At 44.4% G+C, this 27,782-nt stretch overlaps 1 protein-coding gene across 1 annotated transcript in view; it reads left to right on the top strand.

Moving 5' to 3' along the window:
• Positions 1–27,408, top strand: part of Oc90 (otoconin 90) — a 39,926-nt gene extending 12,518 nt beyond the window's left edge. Inside the window, exons 3-15 of the mRNA XM_074066952.1 lie at positions 1,788–1,853; positions 3,088–3,144; positions 5,200–5,374; positions 9,715–9,827; positions 11,724–11,852; positions 12,009–12,050; positions 13,309–13,359; positions 17,430–17,477; positions 18,934–18,987; positions 20,136–20,252; positions 20,787–20,958; positions 23,637–23,743; positions 26,916–27,408. Of these exons, the coding sequence (XP_073923053.1) occupies positions 1,788–1,853; positions 3,088–3,144; positions 5,200–5,374; positions 9,715–9,827; positions 11,724–11,852; positions 12,009–12,050; positions 13,309–13,359; positions 17,430–17,477; positions 18,934–18,987; positions 20,136–20,252; positions 20,787–20,958; positions 23,637–23,743; positions 26,916–27,211 (1,427 nt within the window). The 3' untranslated portion in view covers positions 27,212–27,408. The remainder of the gene's footprint in view (positions 1–1,787; positions 1,854–3,087; positions 3,145–5,199; positions 5,375–9,714; positions 9,828–11,723; positions 11,853–12,008; positions 12,051–13,308; positions 13,360–17,429; positions 17,478–18,933; positions 18,988–20,135; positions 20,253–20,786; positions 20,959–23,636; positions 23,744–26,915) is intronic.
• Positions 27,409–27,782: the final 374 nt, after the last annotated feature.

Below are 27,782 nucleotides of genomic sequence, written 5' to 3'. Positions count from 1 at the left end.
TAGCCACACTCATACCTTGGCTGCTCTCCTCCCAGCACCAACAGGTGTCATCCAGGGAACAGAAAGAGAGGCAAGGGCCCTTGTCCTTTGAACTGAAAAAGCCCATGGTGACTCACTGCCCCTTCTCAATCTTTAGTTAAGTAAGAAATGGGACGTCTAGTGAGGCTGCACCTGCCCGAGGCCTCAGAGCGCAGTAGGCTGAGAATGAGGACCAGTTTCCCTTTGCAGGGCTTCTGGGAGACTTGAAAGGAATGGATTTCACTCAAAGTCAGTGAAAGTGGCAGCTTCTCAATGCTAGTCAAAGTGATAACAAGAAACGAGGTTCAGCGGGCTATAGTGGATTATAAGATTACACCTGTGATCCCAGCTATTTTGGAGACTGAGGAAAGAGGATTGCAAGTTCAAGGGTAGCTTGAGAAACTTTCCAAGACCCTGTCTCAAAATGAAAAAATAAGAAGGGCTAGGGATGTGCCTCAGTAAGAAAGCACCAGGCCCTGAGTTCCATCCTCAGCATGAGAAGGAGAGAGACAGCGAGAGAGAGAGACAGATGAAGCCCAAAGAACAGGCTACCTGGATTCTCCCCCTGCATGGGCCATTTGTCGTTTAGCCTGTGGATCTGAACTAGGTGTGCTTTTGCACACACACACACGTGCACACATGTGCACACACATGTATCCCGCATTCAGCACCACGGGTTGGAAGTGCTGCTGTCAGGATTGCTGGTAAACATCCTAGAGTCCACAAGAAGCCCCCACAGCAGAACACTTTCTAACCACAAATGTCAATCATGTGAGGCTGACAAGCCAAGTAGGGGCAAGCCTGGTGTCACCCAGGGCATCTTTCTGAACAGATTGAATCACACATGCTTCCATGAGGACTGATTTTTGTGGCTTTCAGACTGATGAAGTTTCCAGACAATGACACACTGACAGGCCTGACTGCATAACTGTCAACATGATGAAGAAAGACAAAACTCTTGTGACGGTTTCAGATGACCTACATGCTTTCTAACCCTGGGGGAAATATGAACATGAGTCTTTAAGGAATGGGTCTGTGGCCATCCTGGGGTTCCAACTCCTGTTTGTGTGTCTCCATTGACCAAGGCTTCACTGTGTGCACCATGATGAAGTACTAGCTGTGGTGGCCACGTGTGAATATAGGTATGGGTCCCCTCCACCATTGTACCTCCAAGTAACATTGTTCAAAGTGAGGTGTCTAGTCTATCAGCTTCAAAAGCATGTGAGCAGCTTGTTAAAAATGCCTATTTATGAATGTCACTCCAGACTGACTGGATTAGACTTGAATGAGAGCTCAGGGATCAGAATGCTTACTGAGCCTGAATCCCAGGTGATGCTGATGCTAAGAGTTGAGGAGGATTCCTGACCCGAATTACAAACTTCTTGGGTACCAAGCTCCCCTCCACACTTTCACTTCTTTCTGCCAGATCTTTAAGAAACTCCAAAACAAACATGCAGTCTAAATAAGCAATGACATATGCAATGACAGCTTTAACTTCCCCAATCTCTCCGTTTCCAAATCTCTCCATCCCCAACCAGGATGCCACGGTTAAAGCCAGCCACAGTGAAACACCACAGCTACCCCACCCATCCCTTTATTTCCTAAGTTCTGCCTAAACTTAGCATGCTGTCGGTGACAGAAAAAATGTGAATGGAATTGGATTTTTGGGCATCCTCACTGTCTTTCTGTTGTCATCTCTGAGCCTAAGCCCTTTGAGTGGGCTAAGTGACTTTGTTTGTGCTGACCATGCCTTCTCTCCTTATTTGCAGTGGGCCATGCTCTGGATACCCCACATGTTCCACAGGAGTTGCCTTCCGGACTCTCAAAAAACATCAGTAAGGATGCTTTGTCCTTTTCTTGGAAGCTGGGTAGAAAGGTGTCCAGGATAATGTCTGAGGAAATGGCCCCTCTGAGAGACACTTTTTGCTGTGGCATTTATAAGTAAAATTATTCAAATGGGATTCCAAAGCATTTCTGCAGAGGCTTTCCCTGTTGGCTGAGCCTCCAGTGTTCTCTCTTGAGACACAGTTCAGCTGAAAGGGAAACCAGGAAAGCAAGTAAGTGGGCTGATTTGAGCATTATGCGATCACTGTCTCAGCTGGAAAATGTACTCTGAGCTTCCTAATAGACAGAAGGGAAGGCTAGTTGGTGCTCTGAAGTGCTCTTGTTATAGGAAAAGAAGTTCTGTATTTGTTCCTTGGAGAAGGGGAAGTTGTCTTGGCGAGGGATTGTCAAGGAGGATCCTTACATGGACATTGCTACAGATCAAAATGCACAGTGAACCAGCTGGTGACATCAGGACATCAACCCCAAATCAAGACTTCACTTCCAACCTTTCAGAGAGGGGAGTTGAATCAACCAAATTATTTGTTCATGAGCCCATACGAACAAAGTGATCAGTCTCACTCAGATCCATATGACAAATGGCATGACTCTTGTAAAAATGCAATGTCTACTAAATGTCTTCAAGTAGTCATTTAAACTCAAAGACCATAAGTCACTTAGCAAGATGGAGGCTGAGAAGCACCACTTACCAGCAGGCCACACCAGCAACATTTCCTCAGCAGGAGGGGCCCTTAAGCTATCTATACAATAGTCCAGGAGACCCTGTGTCAGAGGAGAGACAAAGGGACATGTTTCATAGGGAGCACCCACAGACTAGTTCTGGACAGGAAACTTCATTCTCCACAGGAATCGGTATTTCTAGCAATAATCCATAACAGAATATCTAGAATGTCCAGCAGAATATGCCCTGTTACAAGAGTAAGCACACTGACAGGGACCCAAGATGATGACTTCTCTCCACATAGTTACTGTCCACAGTTACTCTCAGTCTGGACCCACCTTACCATCCAGGGATCATTTTTACCACTGAGCAAAGTTACCTATTAATACAATTCACAGTTCATCTTTATCAAGTTTCCATGGCTAACTTGTGGTTGCTGAAAAGTTAGCCTAAGGTCAAATTTATCCCTGGGAGAAAAGATGTGACCTCCCTGGACAAGGAGCAGGAAATGGAAAAAAGTCAAAACTCTTTAATTTGTTTTCTCTTTCTTCCTTTCCATTCAGATAGCACATTCTTCAGTGGGGTATTAAAAAATTCAGAAAGTGTGGCTGAAATTTTTGGTAAGTTAAATCTGAAATTGCTTTTATCCACCACTATCAGGGATGGAGTGTGTTTAGGAAATATGAGGTCTTGCCTCTGAGTGCCCCGAGCCTCCCCAACTGGTTGGCAATAGTAATTAGGTTCCAACAAGGCTAGCAAAGCAGTACTGTTTGTGTCAGGTGAGTCAAGTTGCCCTGTGCCTTCATATTCTTCACCATGTTGTTCTGACTACAAACTTGCCAAGAAAGGAATGGTATCCCCATTTTATAGGTGAGGAAACTGAGCCTAAGGGAGTTAAGTGACTTGCCCAAGGTCACATAGTTATTAGGGAGAGACATTCTTCTCTGAGTGGATCGTAAGGAGGATCCTTACATGAATATTGCTAGAGATCACAATACACAGTGAACCAGCTGATGACATCAGCCCTGAATCAAGAGTGCACTTCCAACCTTTCAGAGAGGGGAGTTGAATCAACCAAATTATTTGTCCATGAGCCCATGCACAGTGATGAGTCTCTCTCAGATCCAAATGACAAATGACCTCTCTCCAAGTGGCCCTTGGAGAGGGCCTTGGAGAAATGAGTCCTCTATATCAAAGTAATTTTATTTTTCCTCCCCTTCTAGTAAATATATAAAGCCTATGGATTTCTAAAGTTTTTAGGCATTCCAGTTGTCAGCTCCATGCCTATTATACAATTACTGCATACCTATGACACAACTACTGGGGAACCATGATGGCTCCTACCATCAATTATTAACAGTATCACAGTACACTATGATTGACCTATATAAAGACACTGGGAGCCACTCTTGGGCCTGATACTGCTCTTAAATGTGTATATGACTAAGTGCACTTGCCTGGAAGTTTTGAATGAAGATGCATATTTATATAAATACACATGCAAACTTTAGAAAGGATTTTTTCATCACCATTGAATCATTTATTCATTCATTTTTTCTGTCAAGTCCATGTGGGAAAAAAAAAAAAACGTGGGAAAGAAGTTTGCATGAGGTGGGAAGAAACTAGAACAGTCCAGTGGACCTGGTCCTCATAAATTACTCTTTGATCCCCCTCAAGTTCCTTCTTGTGACCCTGTGCATTCTAAGTCAGCGATGTGGGGTCACCTCCTATAGCATTTAGTTGTCCTCTAATCAGAAAGGCAGAGAAGATTGGGAGGCAAGCATGAGTCAGAAATGAGCAATATTGTTCCCTTGACAATCTTGTTTGCTATATACTTTAGGGCAAATCATTATCCCTGGTTGGTCCCTTGGACAATGTACCTGACCTTTTGTGTAATAACCTATGAAGTGGAGGCAACAGGATAGTATCCACCTGGCAATATGAAAAGGGAGTTTATAGCAAAGTAGAGAAAATGAATGCTCTCTACTTTAATATACACTCTATGGATCTTAACTATTGTGGTATTAAAACTATTTAGTGTAGTTTTGGCACATAATACATGCTCAAAAATTGTGTGTCTATCCCCCTTTTCTTCATTTACTGCCTTTCAATGGTATAGAGTCAGCACTGTGCCATTTGAGATCCAGCACACCAATAGTGCATCGAATCATACAGACATTTCATTATTTAACACAAAAAAATGGTCTGAAGGTACCATGATTGGTGCAGCAGCTCATCACTGAGATAACAGACCCAGCAGTATTGCTCTGTTTTGTACCACTGCTATTCTGAGCATATTGTTGTTGTTGTTTTTTTATTTTATTTTTTAAATAGACATCCTGCTAAGGTTTTGGCCAGATTCAGACCACATTGGCAAGGAAACATGGGATTATCACAACCAGGAGACAATGATCTTGACTCCTCCCAGAAACTTAGGGGAAGGCTCACCTTCCTTAAGAAGTTTTCAGCTTTGTTCGTAAGGAAGAAGTAAATATTTAGTAGTTAGGCAATGAACAGGGACCATGGCTTATTGTCTGGAACAGTCCTGAATATACAGTAGGTGCTTACTATGTTGATGAGACACCCTTAGCCCAAGATATAGGAAGTCCAGTGAATGAGACACTCTCTTCCACTCTGCTTCCCAGTGCCCGTCAGTCCCTGTCTCTCTCTCACAGACTGCCTGGGCTCCCACTTCACCTGGCTGCAGGCTGTCTTCACCAATTTCCCTCTGCTGCTCCAGTTTGTGAACAGCATGAAGTGTGTGGCTGGTTTTTGCCCCCGAGACTTTGAAGACTATGGCTGTGCCTGCAGGTTTGAAATGGAAGGGCTGCCAGTAGATGAGTCTGACAGGTGAGTAGGATGCACAGATGAGCTCATGAGGGGGCCTGGTGATACCCTGTACAGAGCACAAGCATGGAAAGTACCCTGGAGTAGACACCAGAGGTTGGATTTTATTGCCTACCAGTAGGTACCTGGCTTCCTCTTCTTTATAGTATAACTTGTGATCTGCTCTTACTATGAGCTGCTATCAAGAATCTGTGTGGGGCCAATGTGCAAACCTGAATTGCAGTGTTTCTTGAAGTTTGGGCCACCTGCATCAAAAACAGCTGAGTGTTTGCTATGATGCTGATTTATGGACCCACCCAAACCTTTAGGTAGAGCTGGGAACCCTGAATTTTAAACAAGCTCCCCACATAACGTTCCTACATAATAAATTTTGAGAACTATTTTTTATTTGGAGTTATTATGGCCATCAGAGTTAAATCAACTATGAACATTTCTACTCAATTGTCAAAAAAATATAAGCCAAATAAGGTAAGTGCTTAAGATAAATGGAACACTACTCCTCCTTTAAAGAGGTAAATGCCAAATGAGGAATGTAAGAATGTATAAGTGATCATTAAAGATGTGCTCCTTCTCTACAAACAATACGAGATGCCAAATGGGGGGGTATAAAAGAGAATGATGAAGGGGTGAATTCAACTGTGACATATTATAAGAACATTGGTAAATGTCCCAGTGTAACCCCAGTACAACAATAATAATTAAAAAATGATGCCAAGATTGGCAATAAAGTTTGAAACTTAAAAGCATTAAGTATTAGCAAAGGTGTGACCAACAGGCACAGGAACAGGAGGGCCAATTTGGGAAATTTGGTTCTGGCTGTTAAGACCTTAAGGAATACTGCCTATGACCTGTAATATCCATTCTCTGCTCCTTATTAACTGTGATTTTAGGCACCCCACTGGAATAATCCCTCATTCCAAATCTAGTGTGATAGGGTGTGTGCTTTCCCCTATGCAGGCTCATAGAAGGGAGAGAAGTATTTCCACGGTAACATGTTAGAAAGCTCCTATCTCCCCTGGTATTTCTCCTCAAGTACAGTCTCTTTGTGTCTTCGCTCCTAGGCACCAGGGAAATCTCTGTGCTCCCCAACAGTCTGGGCTTCTTTTCTTGCACCTACTACATAAGCAAGAGTATGTGCACAGGGTATGTGCTCCTGTCCTACTTCCCATCCCCCAAGGAGGGTCTGTATGTTATTCTCTCAGAACTGAACAAAGCCTGCCTGGCACATAGCAGTTCAATAAATTAGCTGATTGACTAGACATACAACTTCCAATCGCTTTTCAGAGATTAAAAATAAATGACATAAAAAGTGATATATCCTTGCTTGACAAAGAATAATGACTTCGGAATTAAATAACAAATCTGTCCCACCTCCAGACCAGACCTAAAGGAGAGATTTTATGTTGTCTTTAGACAAAAAAGGCAGTTTCCCATTGTAGGGACCATAAGCAAATCAATTATTTGAGTAGTTAGTTGACATTGGGATGAAGACAGTTTGGTTCTACAGGGGGCTGTTGGGTCAGGACCATTTCTGGGAATATGTTTTCCTTTCAGGTCCACCCTTATTGCCTCCTTTAATTGTTTAACATCTTGTAGACTTAGAAGTCAAAGAAATGAAAAGGTAATTCATCACTGTCTCTTACCTAGAAAGAATGATCAAAGCACCAATGTTCCCAAACTGGGAAAATGGTAGGCTACACCCAATATCAATTAGTTTGAACAGCTCAGTTGATAGGAGTTGGAATTTCCAATCTCTTGGAGGACAGGTTATTTCCACCTCGAACTTGCATACTAGGTTCCAAAAATAATTGCTATTTATTGAGTGCCTCCCATGTGTAGGATCTAAATAGATGTTTTCTTGAATCTAAGAAAATCTTGCTGGGTAGGTACTGTGAAAATGAAGTAGCTTCTCCAGTGTCATCATCTGTCTGTATCATTTTTCTTTACAGTATTCTCCATTAGCCTCCTGTCTGCACTGCAAAAGTCCCCTGACCTAATTGTAGTGCCAGCTTGCTTTGTGACAGCCTTAGCCTTGGAGAATTTAAGGAGCATGAGTCTCAGTATCCATATATGTAAATATTCCTGGTAATAACTGCACCTCTGCACAGCATCTGGGTGAGGGTGTAATCTGGGAATACTCGTCAGGTATTCAGAAAAGGGTGAGACATGGTGGGTACTCAGTCAATGCTAACTGCTATAACAAAAACAGAAATGATCACTGTTGGTATTTCTAAGGAAGGGGGTTTTGATGTCAGGGACGCCTTTGCCTGCAGAGTTCTAGGTCCTGCTCCATCTGCAACTCCCATTATCATTTCCTAGACTACATTTTTCACTTCTCCCCCAAGCCCAGAATCGGGCCCTGACCTGAGACTCACAGGTCACAGCAGGTTCATTGAATGAACATTGAATGTAAAGTGCATAAAACAGTCCATGGAATGCTCAAAAGTCTCAATTATTATTAATGAAATCCCCAAGATTCGGTCTTTTCACAGCAAATAAGGTTATCTTGAAAGGAGGTAAGTTACTTACCCAAGAAAGATCTCTGGCACTTCTTGTAGCCGGTCCTGCTGCAGAGCCCCACTCAGCACTTCCACTGCCCCAGCTTAGAAGTTGCAGGGCTGACAGATCATCTGGAGCCACCACCTCCTGACACAGTGCTCCAGGTGAGAGAAGGACAGTGGAGGGCCTAACACCTCGCATCATGTCACCAGAGGCAGAGGCTCCCAGACTGGGACATGATGTGACTGCTACTCAGGCTCCTCCTCCCCAGCCATTGGGAGCTGCTCTCTGCCCTCCCCCTTCCTTGTCTTCAGTACTGTTGAGTTCTCAATGAATCTAGTTGGAACCTGAGAGCCTCCCACACTCTCCTCAAGAAAGCAGAGTTCTCCATTCACAGTTAATGTTTGGCAGAGAACATAGATTTCCCTGGTTCTTGCCTTTTAATTCTGTTTAAGCAGCTGAATGCCTTATTTTTCCTGAGTTTATCCTATGCCCATATGCCTTGCTGCAGGCCTGATGCTTATTAGGTACTCTGCCCAATAGGTTCCCTGAGTGTACCACTAACCAGCTATGTGACCTCACAGAAGTCACCTTCCCCTCTCTGAGCCCTGAAGTCCTTATTACGTGGTGGTGGGAGAAGCTCCACACTTACCCGAAGCACTACCCTTCATATTCATTTTAATAACATTGCCTGAGATACTCTAAGATATTCTGGCTAGCCAGGTGCCAGTGGCTAACTCTTGTAATCCTGGCTATTCAGGAGGCAGAGATCAGGAGGAACGCGGTTCAAAGCTACCTGGGGCAAAGTAGTTAGTGAGACCCTATCTTGAAAAAGCCCATCAGAGAAAAGGCTGGTGGGAGTGGCTCAAGTGTAGGCCCTGAGTTCAAACCCTGCGTACTGGCAAAAAATATTTTTTTAAATGTTCTGGTTCACTACCAAAGGATGGGCCAGGTCTTAACATCTGATCAGTTTTCTCACCGGAAGGACATGAGGGTTTGTCTTTGCTCTGCCTCCATTTGCTGCCGTAAATTGCAGTCTCAAACATCTGTGATGGATACAAAAGGAGACCAAGGGTTTCTTGTTTTTTATTTTTTTAATACTGAAGCCACCTGTCATTTAAGCTGTCTTGTGCATCTCACTCATGGATTCACATGCAGGTTGGTAGAGGCCTCTTTTGCTGATGATCTGCCTCTTCCTTAAATTTGCTGCATAGCTGCTGGGGTTTGTAACCTTGACACTGATGACTCAAGGGTTGATTTCTTTATTGAGAGGTATTAAGTTACACCCCCACAATGGTGTTGCTGTGTCTTCATGGCTCAATCCAAGCAAGTGATATAGTTGCTTCTGCTACCCCCAGAAAACAGGTATGGGGTAGTGAAGTCATTTCCTGTGCAAGGTCAGTCAGGTCAAAGCTGAAAAGGGACAGCTACTGTTTATGACATTGAGTGGCTCCTCAAATGGTCATGGACAGTAGCCAGGAGTAGCAATTAAAGGAGCATCAAAGACTTCCCCTCTGGGCAAGGACCATATGTGTCTATCTTTGTCTTTCCCACTAAATCCTCAAGCTGAGACCTGGGGCCATGTTGCTTGTGATGGAAACATACATGTTGAGCAGCGGCAATGCAGACCTGTCATCTGAAGCTAGTATGATAGAAGATGTGCATGTGAATTTGTGCATGTGCACACTTGCATGTGTGAATTTGCATGGGCTCGTGTGTGAGCACATGCTGAGTATTTGAAACAGACCAGTACCAGGCACTATCCAGTATGCAAGGTGATCCTGGACTGCCTGCCTCTCCCACCCTAACCCTGGTCTCTCCTACCCCTGCCCTGCTTGCTCCAGCTGCTGCTTCCAGCACCGCAGGTGTTATGAAGATGCCGCTGAGATGGATTGTCTCCAGGACCCTGCTAAGCTCAGTGCAGATGTTGACTGCATCAGCAAGAAAATCACATGCGGTGAGCATCTTCAGGCCTCCTGGGGGCTGAGCCAATGGATGCCAGTTTAGGGACTCAGGCTTGGGCCAGTGGAAGGCTCTCAGGGTCCAACTACATCATCATCATCGCCATTGGTGGTTATCACTGCTGACGCTCAGCCACGTGAAGGCAGAGTTACAACACTTGTACCTGGCACAGAGTAGATGTGCAATAAATGCTTTTTTCAAGTTCAAGAAACGGTTGATCTGAAGATCATCTAATTTATAATTTATATTTGTAGCAATACTGGGAGGGGGTTGTGGAGAACAAGTAGTGGGTAATTTCTTAACTTCTCTAAACCTCAAAATGGGGAGAAGAAAATCTCCCCCAGAGACATGTTACAGAAATTAAATTAGCAATGCTTGTAAGATAGTCAGTGCAGGGACTGGTATATATTAAGTACTCAGTGAGGAACACAGAGGTAGAAGTAGCAATGGATGAGTGTGCCTGTGGTGTTATTTTGTAACTTCAACTCTACCATGTTTACTGTGTGACTCTAGGAATTCTACTTTGTGTCTATGGGCAATTCTGGCAACAGCCAAATAGGCAAAGGAATGGAGGGAAACAGGAACATAGCATGTTAAGGAAGGATAGAGACTGGAGCCAATTTCCAATGCATGCCTATTATACACTACGGCTTTATATATAGAAACTCTGATTTTCCTTTCTAACAACTTTGTTAGATGGGGAACATTGTATGCAGTTTTCAGACAAAGAAAAGAAATCTCAGAGAAATCAAATAACTTACATGAAGTCACAGAGCTGCTCAGTGGCAGTCTGATTGACTCAAAGTCCAGGTAGTGGGTGACTGCAGCTTGGATCATCAGGGAAGGACAGAGAGGGGCTAGGGGTGAAACACAAGTGAAGGTGCCCAGTGAACACAAAATCAGCATCCATCATTCATTCACCAGATTTGTCATGAGCATCTATACCAATGTAGGATAGCCATCTCCATGTAGTGACCTTCTGACCTTCTGGACTGTCATCATGAGGGTCGGAGACTGAGACTACTGAAGACAAGTAATATAGTATGTCAGATGATGACAAGAGCTATAGAGGAAACCAAGCTAGGGAAACTATAAGAAGAGCTGGGCTGGGGTTCCTGCTTAAACAGGAAAGGCTAGAAAAGCCTCCTAGAGTGGATGCTGGCTGAGGCTGAGAAAAGACAGAAAGAAGTGGCGAATGATAATCATGACAGTCTGGGAGAAGAGCAATAAGACAGAATGACATGTGGGTGAGCCCTGAGTCTCAGGGTGCCCAGTGTGCTTAAGAAACAATGGCAACAAGGAGACAGAAAGGGATTGATGAGAGGTTGTGGATGAGTACAAGATACAAGGACGAATTGGGGCAGTGAGAGATGTAAGATTGTGTGACATTTTCTAGTCTACACTGGGAAGTCATTGAGTCTGAGGGTTTTTACTTTTATTTTTGTCAGTGGTGGGGCTTGAACCCAATGCCTTGTGCAAGCTAGGCAAATGCTCCCCCACTGAACTACATCTCAGACCTTGATCTGTTCTGGCTTCTCTAAGACAGTAGACTGGATGGCCGAGGAGGTGCAGGGAGACTAGTTTGGAGACCACTGACAGAACTAGGGAGGAGCTGTCCATGGTGGCTCAGCCCAGGGTGGTGAAGTGGGATGTAGACATGGTCAAACCCCAAAATGGTTGAAAGTGAGCCAGTGAGGCTCATGGTGGGTTGGGTGTGAGTGTGAGACACAGGGAGTGGGTGGATCTCTCAGGCTGGGTTCACACAGCTGAAGTGACAGGGCTGTCCTGGATGAGAGGAACACGGGTTGGGGGAGGCAGGTCAGGAGTTCCAAATTACCCCCTTGAGATTTCAAGTGGGTTCTTACTCTCCTCTGCCCTTCTCTGCCCACAGTGTCAGAAGACCCTTGTGAGCACCTACTGTGTACCTGTGACAAGGCAGCCATTGAGTGCTTGGCTCAGTCAGGCATCAACTCTTCTCTCAACCTTCTGGACACCTCCTTCTGCCTGGTACAGACTCCAGGTAAGAAGAACTGGGCCCCACATCCCCAGGAGCTGATGATCTGGGCAGGAAATGGTGTGGGACTAATCACTGCTCGGTATCTTTAGATGCCAAATGCAGTCCCTTCAAATGTTCCCAACCCAGTTCTTCACACTTTCCAATGTGCTTTCCTTTCAGAGACAACAAACAGGAAAGGACTGACAACACTGATCCCCAGAGGTGAGGCTCCTGGGAAGGCTTTTACTAGGATCACAAGGGCCCCATGATGATGACAGCTGGTGAATTCTCCTTCACGCTGTATGCCTCACAGAGGCTAGAAAGCCTATAAGTCTGTCTCACAGAGGCTGGAGAGCCTGCAGGACTGGACATGTCCCCTGGCTAGGAGGTCTAATTACTTCTGATAAGCTCATGTGAACAATCAACAGCTTCAGTGCAAACTCTGTTCCTTACTAAGGGCTGGGTATGAATTAATTAGGATGCAGACCCCCCCCAAGTCCTCTCTCTCTTCTCACTCTATAGGCAGAACTCAAGAGCCCCTCCCACCTAGTGATCTCCAGCCACAAAGGCCTTCTTGGAGCAGACCCCCTCTCTCTACATACACCAGAACCTGACAGGGGCAGCGTGAATCTAACAGGGCTCTTTAGAAGGAGAGACTTTTTCCTGTATGTCTTTATAGGACAGGGTGGGTTCTTAATAACTGTCCACTGAACTAGGCAAGTGATAATTCTTATTCTAAAATATGGGTCTTAGGAAAAAAATGGGAGTCAAGTATATGTCTGCTATTCCTTGTTTACCAAAGTTTCCATGATCTCTCAGTCCTGACACCTTTGAGTACTGGGGATGGCAAGTCCAAGGAAGAGCAAGGTGTTCCAAGTAACACCGTGGAAGAGCATCTGTTGTCTCCGCAGCTGTTGTCTTACTTGCAGAACTAGTGCAGTGTTGTTAAAGAACAAGCTGGTGTATACGTGTGTACGAGTATATGGATGTATGTGCATTGCATGTATGGGTGCATGGATATGTGGGTGTGTGCATGAGCTTGGGTGTTTGTGTATAGGTGTGTAGGAATGTGTAAGGGGGGGACATAAGTTTGTGTATGTGCACACTTTGTATCTCTCTGTATCCTCTGAATCTAGTGCTCTTTCTCTGCCATCCACACTGCCTTGGGAATGGGTCTTTTTGGATTGGGATAGCATTGGATAAGGCATTCTTTTTGCTACTGTCAGCCTATGTCCAGTAGAGCCCTCCTTTTCTACCATCATCTAGCAGTGACTGTGGGTTCTTTAGAAAGGGAACTGTGCTGGACAGCCCATGTTCCATGAGATGTAAGAAAGCAAGGGGACTACTGACAGGATAGGCAGTTCTTCCCTGGTAATACTCTTCCCAACAGCCTTCCTCCCTCAGCTCGGCACTTCCCGTCCTGCTCCTCGGATGCTGTATATTGCACAGTCATTTGCTATATGGTGCTCTCTTTTCCCAGAGGTTCCTGAAAAACCCACAGACAGCAGCCTGACAGCGCTCTCAGGAGAAGGTAAACAGGAGGGTGCTGGCATGTGACCCCAAAACTCTTGTCTCAACTGTGCTGTCCTTGACTTCCTGGTGTGAGCATCCCAAAATGTCTTCTGACTTCTTTGGTGTGGAACTGGTCCAAGTAAATTCCAGAGCACAAGTCTGTTCTCTTTTTCCTCAGCTTTCACTTAAACTCCTGTTCCCTCCATGTAGAATCATCAGGTAAAAGTCAGTGTGCCCACCCAGATGAGAGATAATACTTTTTAGTACAAGGTATCATTCAGAGTGGTTTTTGGAAAGTTTAGATATTCCTTGTTGCTTGGGTACTGTGTTTATGGTTAAGGCACTGTGCTGGGTACAGCAAAAGAGACCCACAAAAAGTAAAAAAGATAGTAATGAGTGATTTGTTAACAAAACATAAGTGCATCTCAAGATGTGAGGTGGGCAGTTGATGGGGAAAGTAGCACGGGGTATTTCCTAATTCCTCCTTTTATTAATATTCCCCCCTCAAGAGTTCAGTACCATGAATTTTTTCAGGGATATGGGTGATAAGATCCACCTGGTTTCTTCATGCTGACAGAGGGCAAGAGAAGTACTCAAGGTCCACAGTCTTGCTGTCTGACAGGACATGGAAAAGTTGATAAGTCTCAGAGAGAGGCAGCTGCTGAGAAAATGGCCTTTCTATTGTTGGACCAAGACTATAGTTATCATGAAATGAAGCAGCTATTATGTATGAGGGAAGAAGGTGTTCTGTAGCCTGGAGGTAAGAAATTTAATAAAGGTGTTAAAAAAATTAGAGGCCCAAATGAGGCAAGCAACAGAATTAGGAGCAGAGGGCAGAGGTATGTCTGATTGAGCCATCTCAGTTAAAGGTACAGTCTAGCCAATGACCACACAGGATTGGTCAAGCCGGGCCTTAACTCTTGTTGCAAGAAGTTTATCAATCTTATTGTTGCAGGAATCTAAGGAGACCTGAGAAAACACCAGCTTGGATACAAAATGGAGGCAGAGCATTTGTGAATCTATGTGAATTCACTGCTTCTGTTGTAACTGCCTCCCCTGGGCTTAATCTTGAGAGAAGTAGGGTGTCAGCCAATGTAGACTTGCAGATTTCCTGGATAGGGAAACACAAAGAGACAAGTTGGAATGGCTAAAATATACAAGTGAAAGAACCCATTGTTTAAGAAACACCATCATAAAGCAGAATACAAAAGAGGTACCTGGGAGGTCTTTAGTTATTTTGGAAGAGTTGGCATGAGTGACTCCATTTTTGCTGTTGGTTTTGAGAACAGGGCTCAGTATGCAGTTTAGGCTGGCGTAGAACTTGCTATGTTGCCCATACTGGCCTCAAACTCATGATCCTCCAATTTTATCCTCTCGCTTGTGTGTACAAGCATGTGCTATCACACCCCACTAGAAATGACTCCTTTTTTTTGGTAGTACTGGGGTTTGAACTCAGGGCTTCACGTTTGCTAGGCAGGCACTCTACCACTTGAACCATACCTCCAGCCCTTTTTGCTTTGTTATTTTTGAGTTAAGGTCTTGCTTTCTGCCCAGGCTAGACTAGACCTGGATTCTCCTATTTTGTGCTTCCTGCCATGGCTGTGATAACAGACACACACCACCACATGCAGCATTTTTCTGTTGAGATGGGGGAGAGGTGTCTTAAAAACTTTTTTTGTTTGAGCTGACCTGGAACTGTGATCCTCCTGAATTCAGTCTCCTGTAATCTGGGTTGACAGGCATGTACCATTTTACCCAGCTATTGATTGAGATGGAGTCTTATGAACTAGGCTTGAACTGCAATCCTCCTGATTTTGGCCTCCCAAGTAGAAAGAAGCGTGGGCATGAACCACCAGTGCGTGGCTAAAATGATTCCATTTTTATTTCAGCAGCATCCCCTCTTATCTTTGAATAATTCTCTCATCATTAGGATAAGATTTCCTGGTTGGTGTGATTTGGTCCCATGTGGGTCGAAATATGGCAGATAGATGAAAGTCGATGCCAAGGACACTTTTACCCAAATTTAAGCAAACTGAGAGACTTAGAAGGAGCGGCTCTTAGACTGGGCTTACCTGAAGTCCATCCTTAAGTTTAGTTCTGTCTGTCCTGAAAAAATGCTGCTCAGGCTGTATTGTTAAAAGTTGTACCTCTCAGAATGTAAACAGATAACAGTTATAAAGTTTTACAAGGAAAATGCAAAAAACCAATCGGAATACTTAAAGAAAAACTATTTGTTTGAAAAAAAAGTATTTGCTAGAGTCATTTTTCCATGAGTTTGGTTATAATGCTTTAGAAAAAGACCAAACTGTAGGTGGGAAAAGACTTAAAATAGTTGTAGTTCAAATTTTGAAAAACAATTTAGCACTGACAAGATATAGGAAACAGACCTAAGAAACTAAACCTCTTGCAATTGCCTTAAGTGGGGTGGGGAGAGGGCTGAGGGGGAGAGACGATGGGAGCAATGTAAATAATGTACAATATAAGTGTAATCAGAATTGTCACTACGAATCCCCCCTATATAATGAATATATCCTGATAATTATAAAAAAGACACAGTTCAACAGAAAAAAAGAGTCTAGTTATTTCCACTGCACACAGCATCTTAGGATGATAATTATGATTGAGGGCGTATACCAGCACAACAAGCTCTCCTCACAGTTAGGAACACGTGGACACAAACTTGCAAAAGGATAACAATTTAAGTATTCTTTAAGTATTCCAGCCGGATACTGCTCCAGGTGTGGAAAAGAATCACACAGCAAAAAGCACACAAAAAGTAGACAGCAATGAGTGATTTATTAGCAAAACATGAGTGTACCTTGAGGTGTGAAGTGAACAGCTGAATGAAAGTCAACTGCCCAAATGAGGAAAATATATGTCAAAGAGGTGAGGTAGGCTGTTGGATAAGGGCCATGCCTACCTGGAAGCTGTGGAGGCTTAGGGTTTTAAGCAGTAGGGTGGAGTTGCTGATTGGTGCAAAGCTGAAGCCCTCTCATTATGACCCTCCCCTAAAGGTTGGATGGACTGCCCAGGTGTTGGTTGGTTAATGGTTGGTTCAGGGGTGGTTCATTATGTCAATTGTTGGTCCAAGTGTGGGCCATTAGAGATGTCATGATTCCGCTTCCTGGAAGGGCAAGTAGGCTGGGATATGTCCTTATTCCTGCCTACATTAGTAGTATGTTCTGGATATTGTACGGAACACACTTACCCCAAGAAGTTCTTTGCTGTTCATCTGGAATCCAAATTTAGATGGCCATCATATATTTTTTTTTTTTGCAAAATGTGACATGCATTCCCCTCAAGGGTATCACTCTGCAAACCACCTCCCTAGAGCCAGTTTCCTCCTCTGTGGCCACCACTAATGAGCCAGGAAAATAGAAGGTAAAAAGTAGTTTCCGGAGACTTGTGTGAAGGGCCAGAGAGTAAGAATTTTGTGGGCTGGGGGTCTCTGCCACTAATACTCTGCTACTGTGGCATGAGCAGACCCACAGCATTCAGTAAATGAATGGGTATAGCCCTATTGCAGGAAAGCCCTATTTATAAAAACAGACTGAAGTCTTGGCCACAGTTCACAAACCCCTGAAAAGGCATACTTATTCCTACCCTGTAGCGTGGCATGAGAATTAAATGAGAGCTGGAGATTTAATGACAGCCCAAGAGATTCTGGACTGGCATCTTCAGCATATACCAGCAGTCACAGTGAATGAATACTGGATGATTTGCTGAAGATACAGACTCTCACTTAATGCTCATACAACTCTACAATATATCTGCTAAACATGAATTTTAAGACTGCAAATTGAGATGCAGAGAGAGGTTGTCCAAGACACATAGCTGAGAGGCAAGACTAGGATTGGAGAACCTCAATTACTTCCTGACCAAACTCCCTCTACAGCTGCCTTTCCACAAGGAGCTGTACACCAAGCTGGGGAAATAATGACCCTTCACTCCCCAAAATGTTGCTTTCTAGTCTTTTTGTCAGAGCACAGGCCTGGCCCCAGTTTGCCTTTGTCCACTGAGTTGGGACCTATAGCTTGGCTCGGATATATAGCTGGGTCCATTATGAAGTTGGGCTGTTTCTTTTCACAGTGGCTGGTGAGACCAGAGCTGACAGACTGACCACACTCTCCAGGACAAGTAAGCAGAAGGGACTTCAGCAGAAGAGGGCAGCACAGGATCCAGTGAAGAAATGCTGTCCAAACATTTGTGTACAGTCGTGATGGCTGCTCCTGGAATCATTATTGTACTCATTTCAGGGAATGGGTAGATCACTGAGGCTTGGGGAGCTTAAAAGTTCTAACTCACCCAGTAAGCCACTCTGCAGCCTGGACTATGAGCCCAGAATTCTGTCTGTAAGACTGTTTCCTTTCCATTTATATGATAGTGACTAATGGAGCAGACCATTTTACCTAAAAATACCTGAGCCAAAATTTCAGTGGAATTAATCCAACCATGTACTTTGTTCATGGTGATTAATAGCCATGGATCCTTTATTAATAGGAACAAGAAACTGATAATAATTACTTGCTAATTACATATAATGAGTAAGGAAGTAGATTCTTTGGTTAAGGAACAATGCCACTATTCAGGGCTTTTACGTGCTGGCATGTTCCTAAGCTACTTACATACAATCTGCGCAAGCTCTCGCTGGTCATAGGAGACCCGTATTATCCTTATGGTACAGAGAAGAAGAAGCTCTGATTGTAGTGTCATTTGCCCTGGAGGCTCAGCTTAGCAGTCCTTGGCTCTGCGTTGGTAGGTTTGGCTTTTGAAGAGAACCACCTGCTCCAGCTTAGACTGTCCAAGGGGCGGTTGTGTTCACCTCATGGAACTTCCAAGCCAGGTTCTCACACAAGACAGTCATTGTCTTGATTGTAGAAGGCAGCTCCTCCTTTCCCCAGAATTTTTACTCACCATCTCTTGCTCTTTGTGGTATGGTTAGAAGTAAAACAGCAGCCTAGTGTAGTGCTTAAGAGCGTCAACTTCAGCCAGGCAGCCCAGGATTGCATCTTGTCACATCATAGCTCTGGGACCTTCAATGAAAGACATGACTTGGCTGGCTGTGTCCCCTTCCTCACCTCTGCATGAGGGTTAACAGAGTACTTTGAATTCAGAGTTAATAGTGAGTTAAATGAGAAAGTCCTATTGTCATATCATATGACATACAGTCAGAGCTTAGTAACAGTTAACAACTTGCTTTGCAGAGAAACTGAGGCTCAGCCTCCTTCTTGGGATCAAAGAGCAGCATACTCTGTAATGCATACACTGTATACACTCTGCTCAAAAATGTGATTTTTCTTTTAGTTTTTCCTGTCCAAATTCTGAAGAAACCACTGTTACAAAGTATTCCAAGTCCAGGCGGAGAAGTTACAGCAGCACTTGCCAGTCAGCCTGTTTTTGGGGGTCCCCCTTCTGGTCCACAGTGACCCTCGTATCTTCAGCCCTCCCAGAAGATCTCATGGTGGGGGGTAGACCAGGCCCTGGGAGGAGCATAGGATCTCCTGGGTCCAGTAAGAGAGGTGCACCTTTGGATACCAAGGTGCTTACCAGCTGGGGTTGGCACTCACCCTGTCTCCTTTTCTCTTTGGGGAAGAACCAGGCCGAGATCTGGAAGGCACAGGAGCTGCTAGGATCACAGTCCCTCCAGGTAAGTATATACTCAGCTACTCCTGCCTTTTTAAATGTCATTGTCCCCCATCTATTTATGAAATCAATGCATTCCAAATGAGCCTTGGGGCCAAACCCAAAATAGAAGAAATCATTGAAGCCAATTTTCTTTTAACATCCCCTGCCATAAAAAGTACACAAATGAAATTAAAAGATAGATCCATTTGCAGGAAGACATGGAAAATTTTCTGGTAAGGAGATGCATTTAGCAAAATGCAGAAGACTATATTTAGCTTTCCTTTTAAATCACTTGCAATCCCACAATACAAACACAGATACAACTAATATTTGAAGATATGTTTTCTAGTCTCCTACCCCTAAGCATATCTATGGACATAAATAAAAAGAATTTGAGCTCGCTTATGGCCACAGTTCTGCAGAATGGACTGAGTCATGAATGCAAGGTGATGGGATGTCCCTGACATTAATTTTTTCCAGTAACGTTAGTTATGGTGGCTCTAGAACAATTCCTTATATGGAAATATAATTTATATAACTAATTACTTCTAACATTTTGTTATTATAAATAGTAGAGATGCACTTTCTTTGTATCCATGCACTTCTGATTAATCTGTTAGGATAAATGTCTGGAAGTGTGTGTAATCACTGGACAAGGGGCAGAACGGGCAGCCTCGAAGGCCTTGGGAAAGACCTTGTCCTTAACTGTGAATAGCACGCGAGGCTGGTATAGCACCTGAACGAAGAAGTCAAGGGGTGAAGGAGGATTTTCGTTTGTTTACATTTTTAGGTGCCATCTTACTTTCTCTACTGTTCGCTTTGCTCTTAACTTGCCAGAAGCATCCTGATGGGACTCCACATGGCAGGTACACAGTCATAAATATGACACAATCACAGGTCTGAGGGACCATCACAGTTCTCTTCATGAGCCCCATTCAGGTGATCTAGCACAGACTCGGAGCAGTGGTAAAACTGTCATAGAAATTTTGGCAATCCTCATGTAGAGTCCATGGATGTCTGAGAATTGATTTCAGTGTCTATACATCCACTGTGAGGTGCACTCTCCTGATGCTTCTGTGTTCTGAGACATTTGTCCTTGACCATGTGTCCGTCTGCAATCTCTCCTTGAGGCACTTTTTGAATCAGAACCATCATGGTGTGCATTTTCAGGATCTGAAGAGATTATCACCACAGCTAAAGGTGCTACCCTTGTCCCCCCTGGCATTAAATCTTTGGGGTTGACAGTGTCATCTGCTAACAGTGGTCCTGAGGAGACAACTGGAAAAGGTAAGCAAGACCTGGCATCTAGAGGAGTGTGTGTCCTCTCCACCCTTGGGGTCCTTTGGTTAGGGAGAGAGAGAGAGAGAGAGAGAGAGAGAGAGAGAATTCAGAGAAAAAGCACAGAGGCAGAGACAAGCAGTGAAATAAAGAAAGCCAAGGCCTTGGAAAGGCAAGCCTACCAGGTGTGCTTGCCTGAGGACAGCCAAGACTCCCAGGATGCTAGGTTCTGCTCAGTGATATAATACGGCCTGAAGAGCATCTTTGGTCCTGGCAAAAGTTCTCATTCATCCTAGAGGGAGAGGTGATAAACAGTCTGGTAAAGCATTAAAACCTGGGCAGGAAAAGACACTCTTTGAAATGCCATGTATTCCAAAGACAACTCAGTTGCAAGCCACAACTCAGTTCTCACAGAAGAACAGCAATCAGAGGCATAGAACATGGGGCGCCTTGTGCCACCCAGAGTTGCCTTCACACAAGCTAGAACATTGCTCTCCTCTTGGGAATCCTCTTGATTTTCTAAGAGTCCCTATTTCTAATCAGCTTGTGACAGATTGACCTTCCTGCACCTGGGGAGTGGGGACAACACGCAAGTGATGCTACAGCTTGGAGAGATGCTCTTTTGTCTGACATCCCGTTGCCCTGAGGAATTTGAATCTTACGGTTGTTACTGTGGGCAGGAAGGAAGAGGAGAGCCAAGAGACACTTTGGATAGGTACGGAAGGGAAGAGGGTAGTGTCTGAGTGGTGCTGATACCGTTTGCATCTGAAAGGTAAGAGCCTTCATTGACTTCGGAGTTTGCTTTAGGTTTCCCAAGGAGCATACTGCATGCATTCATTCTCGCTCAGAGCAACTCATTAGCATGAGAGGCCCATTTTCCTGATGAGCAAATGAGGCTTAGAGGCTGACTTGTCTGACATTCATTTAGGAAGGGCCAACTGAGTCAGATTTAATTTGCAAGTCCAAGCCCTTTCAGCACAATCACAAAGACTTCCCAGGTGCCCCAAGAGTGCTCATCTGCCAACATACCCTCAGAGGACCCAGGATTGACCACTTTTGTAATGAAATGGGATCTCTCCTTGGTTTGCCCTGCAGAAGGCAACATTTAAATTAGTTTCTGTTAAATTTCATATTTACCATTCTTGTGAGCATTTTCACTGACCTCCTACATTCATTGACTTAATAATTCACATACATACGCATTCAACATTTCTTGAGGTTTTGCTGTACTTCAGGCACTATGCTAGGAAGTGGAGATCGAAATGTGATCAAAGCTAAATGAAGCAGAAAAAAAGCAAACTGTTCAGACCCCTAGAAGCTTGCATAGAGAAAGAGATGGACAGTTAAACAAATATGCTACCCAACATAAAAAACGCAGTAGGAGGAACAGAGGAAATTATAGAAAACTTGACCTGACATTGAGCAATATTCTGAAAGTAGAGGTAAAAAGCCTTGGGGATTGCCTTAGTCCATGGTCAATGGAGAGGTCTGAATTTCAAAGGCAGCCATCCTTCTTTGGTGGTGTAATTGTCATAGCAAGATCAGTAAGTTTAGATGTTTCAAAAAGAACAAGACACAGCTAATTATAGTTGATACAAAGGGTTTGGTAATGGCAAAGACATGGAACTTGTCAACTGCACATCAGATGATGTGTGAAGGCTAGGTACTTACCCACCCGCACCTCAGGACTTTCTCCCATCTCTACCACACAGTCATGCTGGCTCCATTCAGCACAATGAGCAGGCTTCCCATGAAGGAAACAAGGGGCAACCTTCAAAACTTACCATCCACCAGGTGACCCTAAAGACGTTTTTACTGTGGCAAAGTTTAAGCTACATTGTGGACTCAAAGCATGGTTATATTATGAGGTTCATCAGTGTGCCCTGAGTTCTCCAACTCAGAGAGCACATAAGCAGCATCAAGATTCCTGAGCCCAGAACACTCAATGCACTAAAAAACGATAGGCACCTAGAACACTCAATGCACTAAAAAATGATAGGCACCTAGAAAGCAGCAGCTCCTGTGTTTTGTTGAGACCCATAAAAAGAAAGTGAGGACTATTTTGATGACATTCCTGATCACTGACCACATTACACCAAAATATTAAATGTGACTAGTAAGGAAAGTAAATTGATGTGACTTCTTGACATCAGAAGGAAGAAATTAAAAACCTGAAATTAGTCAACCACGGACTGTGTTCTGCAAAGATGTATTCTCAACAACATGTATTTTGTACACTGTAGCAATGCAAGTGATTTCTAAGAGAATATCTATCACCTATGACTTCTGGTCCACTTGTTGACTTTAGATTATAACTGTTTTATTAATTATCCACCCTCCCTGTACCGTGGCAGGTGCACACACGAGACTGTGAAGTTCTGTTTTAGTAGCATCCCAATAGGTCATACACTGAGCTCTGGTCACGGGGTAATGTGGTCATGAGAGGTGGTGTGGGTGGTTCCATCAACTGTGGGTAATAAGGCTGGTAAAGCTGATTCATGGCCAAGAACAAAGTTATCAAAAGGTGCAAGTCTGTGACTCATCCTTGCTTGGTCTCCAAGAAGTAGTGGGTTACTGAAGGGCAGGGGAGAGTGAAAAAAGAGGATTTGGGAGCAACTGTAGCTCATCAGAAGTGTCCTGAGGATGTCATCTAGCCTGGGGGTGGGGGGCAACACTGGAGACACAGTGAAGCTTTGTCAGGATAGATGGTCAGGTCTAAAACCAAGACACTGATTCATCGTGTGTTTACTGAAGTCCTGCTCCATGCTGGACCCTGTTCTTCTAGATGCTGTTCATCCACTTTTTAAAAAAAATTCTTTGTTTTTTTTAAAGCAATGGAGTTTGAACTCAGGGCCTCACACTTGCTAGGCAGGTGCTCTTACCACTTGAGCTACTCTACCAGCTAGACGCCATTCTTGATGACCACTATGCTGTCTTTAAGGCTGAGGGTTAAGGGAGATGCCCAGCAGATGTGGGATTAACTGTTCAACTGTGAACAGGGTTGGATGGAGTGAGGGTCACTGCTACCTACACGCAACCTTTGTGCAAACTAAAATAGGTACCCCTTCCTGAAGATTCTTTGTTTCTATCTATTGGAAAATTACTATACTAAATATGCAAATCACCCATATTTGCCATCAACAGTTATAATAAAAACATAAAAATTTAAATACCTTATAAATTACATTAAATATGATTGATGCTGTCTTCGTAGTGGCGTCTTTGTGCAGTATGCAACCTGAACAGCCCTTAGGGTGTGTATGGGTCAACCCTATAGGAACTGGAAGGGAAGAATGGAATTCTCTCACTACCACAGGGAGGAGGGATGAAAGAAGACTTGGTCCTGGACCAGTGGGGAGCTGTGGGCAGTAAAAGGTGTTTTCTTCACCTTAGGTGCTGTTTATCCCATCACTGCTGCCTGGAGCAGGTGAGAAGGTTGGGCTGCCTGCAACTCTCGCATCCTCGGTCAGCAGTGGTGTGTGTGGATGGTGCACCCAAGTGTAAGTGACATCCTTCAGGTCTGCATCCTGGGTGTGCTTAGCTATAATGTCATCTCACCATCTTCACTTTGTGATATACCTCATTACAACTGTTTCACTGATAAAGAGGCTCAAGTGCAAGAACCAGTTGCTTTAAGTGACAAAGCTAGCCCCTGCTCTGTGCATACACTATGTGCTGTCCTGAGTACAGTTATTAACAGTTAACCCTCATGTCAATCCCAGGAAATGGCAGTCCCATTCCTCCCACTTCATAGAAGAGACAGTCAAGGCGCACGGTCATGGTCATGTGGGTCAAAGGAAGTGGTAGAAATGGGATTGGGCCATAAAGCTGTATTGCCTCAGACCTGAAACCACTCTTCACTATCCAGTGTGATATGAGATCTGAGGAATCCCATAAAACAGGGGTGGCTTTGGCTGAAGGGCAAGGTGGGCCTTTAGCTGCACTCCTCCCATAGTGGAAACTGAGGTCCTCTGAGGCTGTTCAAGCCCACTAGCAGGGACAGTCTCAAAACTGCTGACGCTGTGAGCACCAGCCCTGACTACTGGATGAAGCTTCCTTGGTACTGACTTGTTCCACCTCTGCATGCACAGTGTGGATGCATTTTCCCATGCTTTGCAACTTAAAAGGAAATTCTTCCTGAAACTTCACGGGAATGCTGCAAGGGCTCATCCTCATTTTTGTCTGGGGAAGCCTGGCCAGGCCTTTCTTCCTCCTTCCTGTCTCTATATTCCCTAAACACAATGCATGGACCTCCATACCATATTGCCTTGTGCTCTCCTTTATGGCTATCTATCTGTCACTCACTCACTTACTAATTCAATTATCCTGATTGCATCAGGAATCAGGAAAATAACTGTGCTAGTTATCACTGTGACAAGATACTTGAGAAAAATCAACTCACAGGAAGAAAGATTTCTGTAAGGTTCATTGTTTCAGAGGTTTTAATCGATGCAAACTTGGCTCCATGGTTGTGGTTATGTATTGAGGCATGTGTGGGGGGAAAAGAGAAGAAGGGGTGGAGAAGAGAGAGGGAGAGAGAAGGGGGAGAGAGAGAATGAGAGAGACACCAAGAATGAGATATACCCTTCCAAGACACATTCCCAATGACCTACTTCCTCCAACTGGGCCCTTCTTCCTAATTTTCATCACCTTCCAATAACACTGTCAATTTATGAATTCTCAGTGGACTAAAGTTACTGATGAGGTTTGCACCCTCATGATGTAATCACTTCCCAAAAGTCCATCAGCTGGCAAGCACTCAGAACATGAGTCTTCTAGGGCTAGTTCATATTTAAGACATAACAATCTGCATGTTCCTTGCCTCAAATTGCTGAAAGCCTAGAGGGAAGGAAGACAGGGAAGCAACTATGCTGACCTTACATAGCGTATGCTGACAAATGGTGTGGCTGTCCTGGACATGCATAAAGGGGGTTTGAGTCTGCAGGTTGTAGTGAGGACCAGGAAACTTGGGAGCAAACAAAAGAGGTGGTGAGGTGAGATGTGACGGGGGTTAAGAGTCCCAGAGGACTGGGTTGGGTAGGGATATTCCATGCAGAGAGGATGAAGAGAAATTGTGATGTTTTGGAATGCCTGGAGTTTAGGACCAGAAAGTGAAGGCAGAGGGTGTGATTGAGGTGCAGCATGAGGTTAGAGAGATATTCAGAGCCTGGATCCTGAGTAGGGCAAACACTTACATTTTCTCCTACAGGAGGGAGGAGCCAGGGCTGGGTTAGAGTCCATGAGTGGCAGGATCAGGTTTTTATTGTCAGATGTTGCAATCATGCCTTGAATGCACGCCTGCTTGCTGGAGACTCATGCTCCCTTCCTGTATCAAAGAATCCAGCAATGCTGCTGCGGTCAAACTTCTACTCAGTGAACCAGTCTCTGACCTCCATGAGCCACAAGCACTGGATCCTGTAACCAGATGCTGGCTAATGGGAAATGAGGGCACTCCAGCACCTGCCCCATGCTGTCGTGCTTCTAAGTACAGTGGGGAAGACAGGGGCACTGTAGGGAACAGGCCTGTTTATGCTTCTACACTGCCCTGGACCTTCCCTACGTCCCTGTTCCCCCTCCTGCTTCTGTAAAGCAATCTGCATGCCTGGGAGGTTGGGGTAGGAGACTTGGTGGGGGGGGTCTGTGTTGTATACAATGAGAATGAATCTGGTCGATGAACACTTCAAGATTAAATATAAAAAAATGACCTTTTAACTTCACTGGAAACTGCAGATACCAAGGATCCTATTTGCAGGAAGCTTATCTATGTCTAGCACAGTCAAGTACACTATTTCATTTCAGTCACAGCACCCCCGCTGTGTACAATTCCTGCAATAAAGTAAGGCAGCAAATAAAAATACAGAAAGCCTAGGGAAACGTGTGTGTTACATAAACAAGAAACTTTTTTACAGGATGAGTTTGCCATACTTATTATCTGAAGTTCAAATTTAACTGGTCTTCCTGTATTTTACCTCATAATCTCAAAGCATTGTTTTTGTTCTTTGTTTTGTTTTTTGTTTTTTTGTGGGACTGGGGTTTGAACTCAGGGCAAAGCAGGTGCTCTACTGCTTGAGCCACACTTCCAGTCCTCAAAGCAGTGTGAATAAAAATTTTCATTTGACAAATGTGGAAGTCCTGGTTCAGAGAAGGAAGATGTACCTACCAATCCAGTCCCACAAATATTTCTCAAGAGCTTACTCAGGAAACAGTTGAGGATGAAGTTAGGTGCTTGGCACGTGGATCTGCTGTCAAGGTTCTCTATCTAGCAGGAGAGAAAAGTAGAACATTCACAGACAATTGCTGTAAACGTGATTGACTGGTAAACTGCTGTGACACATAACCACAGGGGGGGCTCAACAGGAGCCCATAGAAAAGATACTTCATTAGCTGCTCAGTCTCAGGGAAGCTTTTTAGGGGAGGGGACCCAGGCTGAGTCTACACAAACAAGTCTGGGTGAACCGGAGGAAGAGAAGGTTGAGAACATTCCAGGCAAAGGGCTTCTTACCAGCAGGAGAGAGCTGAATTGTTATAAGGAATTTGCATGCCAGATGCTAGAGGAGACAGGCAGGGTGGGGCTGTGAGAGGAAGGGCTGAGGGGCAGGCAGGCTTCCATGGTCGCCTTTATGTGCCATCCCACAATATCTCATGTTTCCTACTCTGCTCTTGTTCTCTAAGGTGTGGGGCAGAGCTTGTGCGAGAAGCTGCTATGTGCCTGTGACCAGACAGCAGCCGAATGCATGGCCTCTGCCTCCTTTAACCAAAGCCTCAAGTCACCAGGCAGACAAGAGTGCCAGGGCAAGCAGATGTCATGTGAGGAGAGCATGCCTGGAGGGCACTCAGCTTCTTCTGTTGGCTCCAGCTCCGAGGAGAACAGCGAGGAGATCATGCCCCACACAGGAGGCCTCAGAAGCAGAAGGTTTCTGGGGAAGTCACTTGGTCCCTTGAAGACCAGGCCACTCCATGGAAGATAGGTTCCCAAGAGCATCGCAAACATTCCTGTAGTTCTCCTGCTCTGCCTTACTTTGGCCCTTAGTCCTCTCTGTCCATTGAAGCCTTAGCAGAGGCTCAAAGGGAAAAGAGGTAACAAGACCCTTGACCCTGTAACTTCTGGCATTTGTCAGCTCAAATAGGAATGTGCACTGGAAAAAGGTAGGAGATGGGCCTTCTGTATTCCCTGTAATGCACTATGGAAGCTAAATAAATATTCCATTTCATATGGCTTGTTTTTAAGAATTGTTTAGTTGAGGCAGGCACCAGTGGCATACACCTGTAATCCTAGCTACTCCGGGGGCAGACATGAGGAGCATTGCGGTTTGAAGTCAACCCGGGCAAAAGGTTTGCAAGACCCTATCTTGAAAACACTCAACACAAAAAAAGGCTGGCAAGTGTATCAAGTGGTAGAACACCTGCTTAGCAAGCATGAAGCCCTGAGTTTAAACTCAGTACCACACACACACACAAAATGTTTGGTTTATAGATACTGGTACATGAGTGTGTCTTAAAGATGACAGAGACAGTGGAGGAAAAAATTGACTCCCTAAT

Source organism: Castor canadensis, chromosome 3 (genome assembly GCF_047511655.1).
Source record: "Castor canadensis chromosome 3, mCasCan1.hap1v2, whole genome shotgun sequence".
Lineage (NCBI taxonomy): Eukaryota > Metazoa > Chordata > Mammalia > Rodentia > Castoridae > Castor > Castor canadensis.
This window is presented reverse-complemented; position numbering and strand designations above follow the sequence as displayed.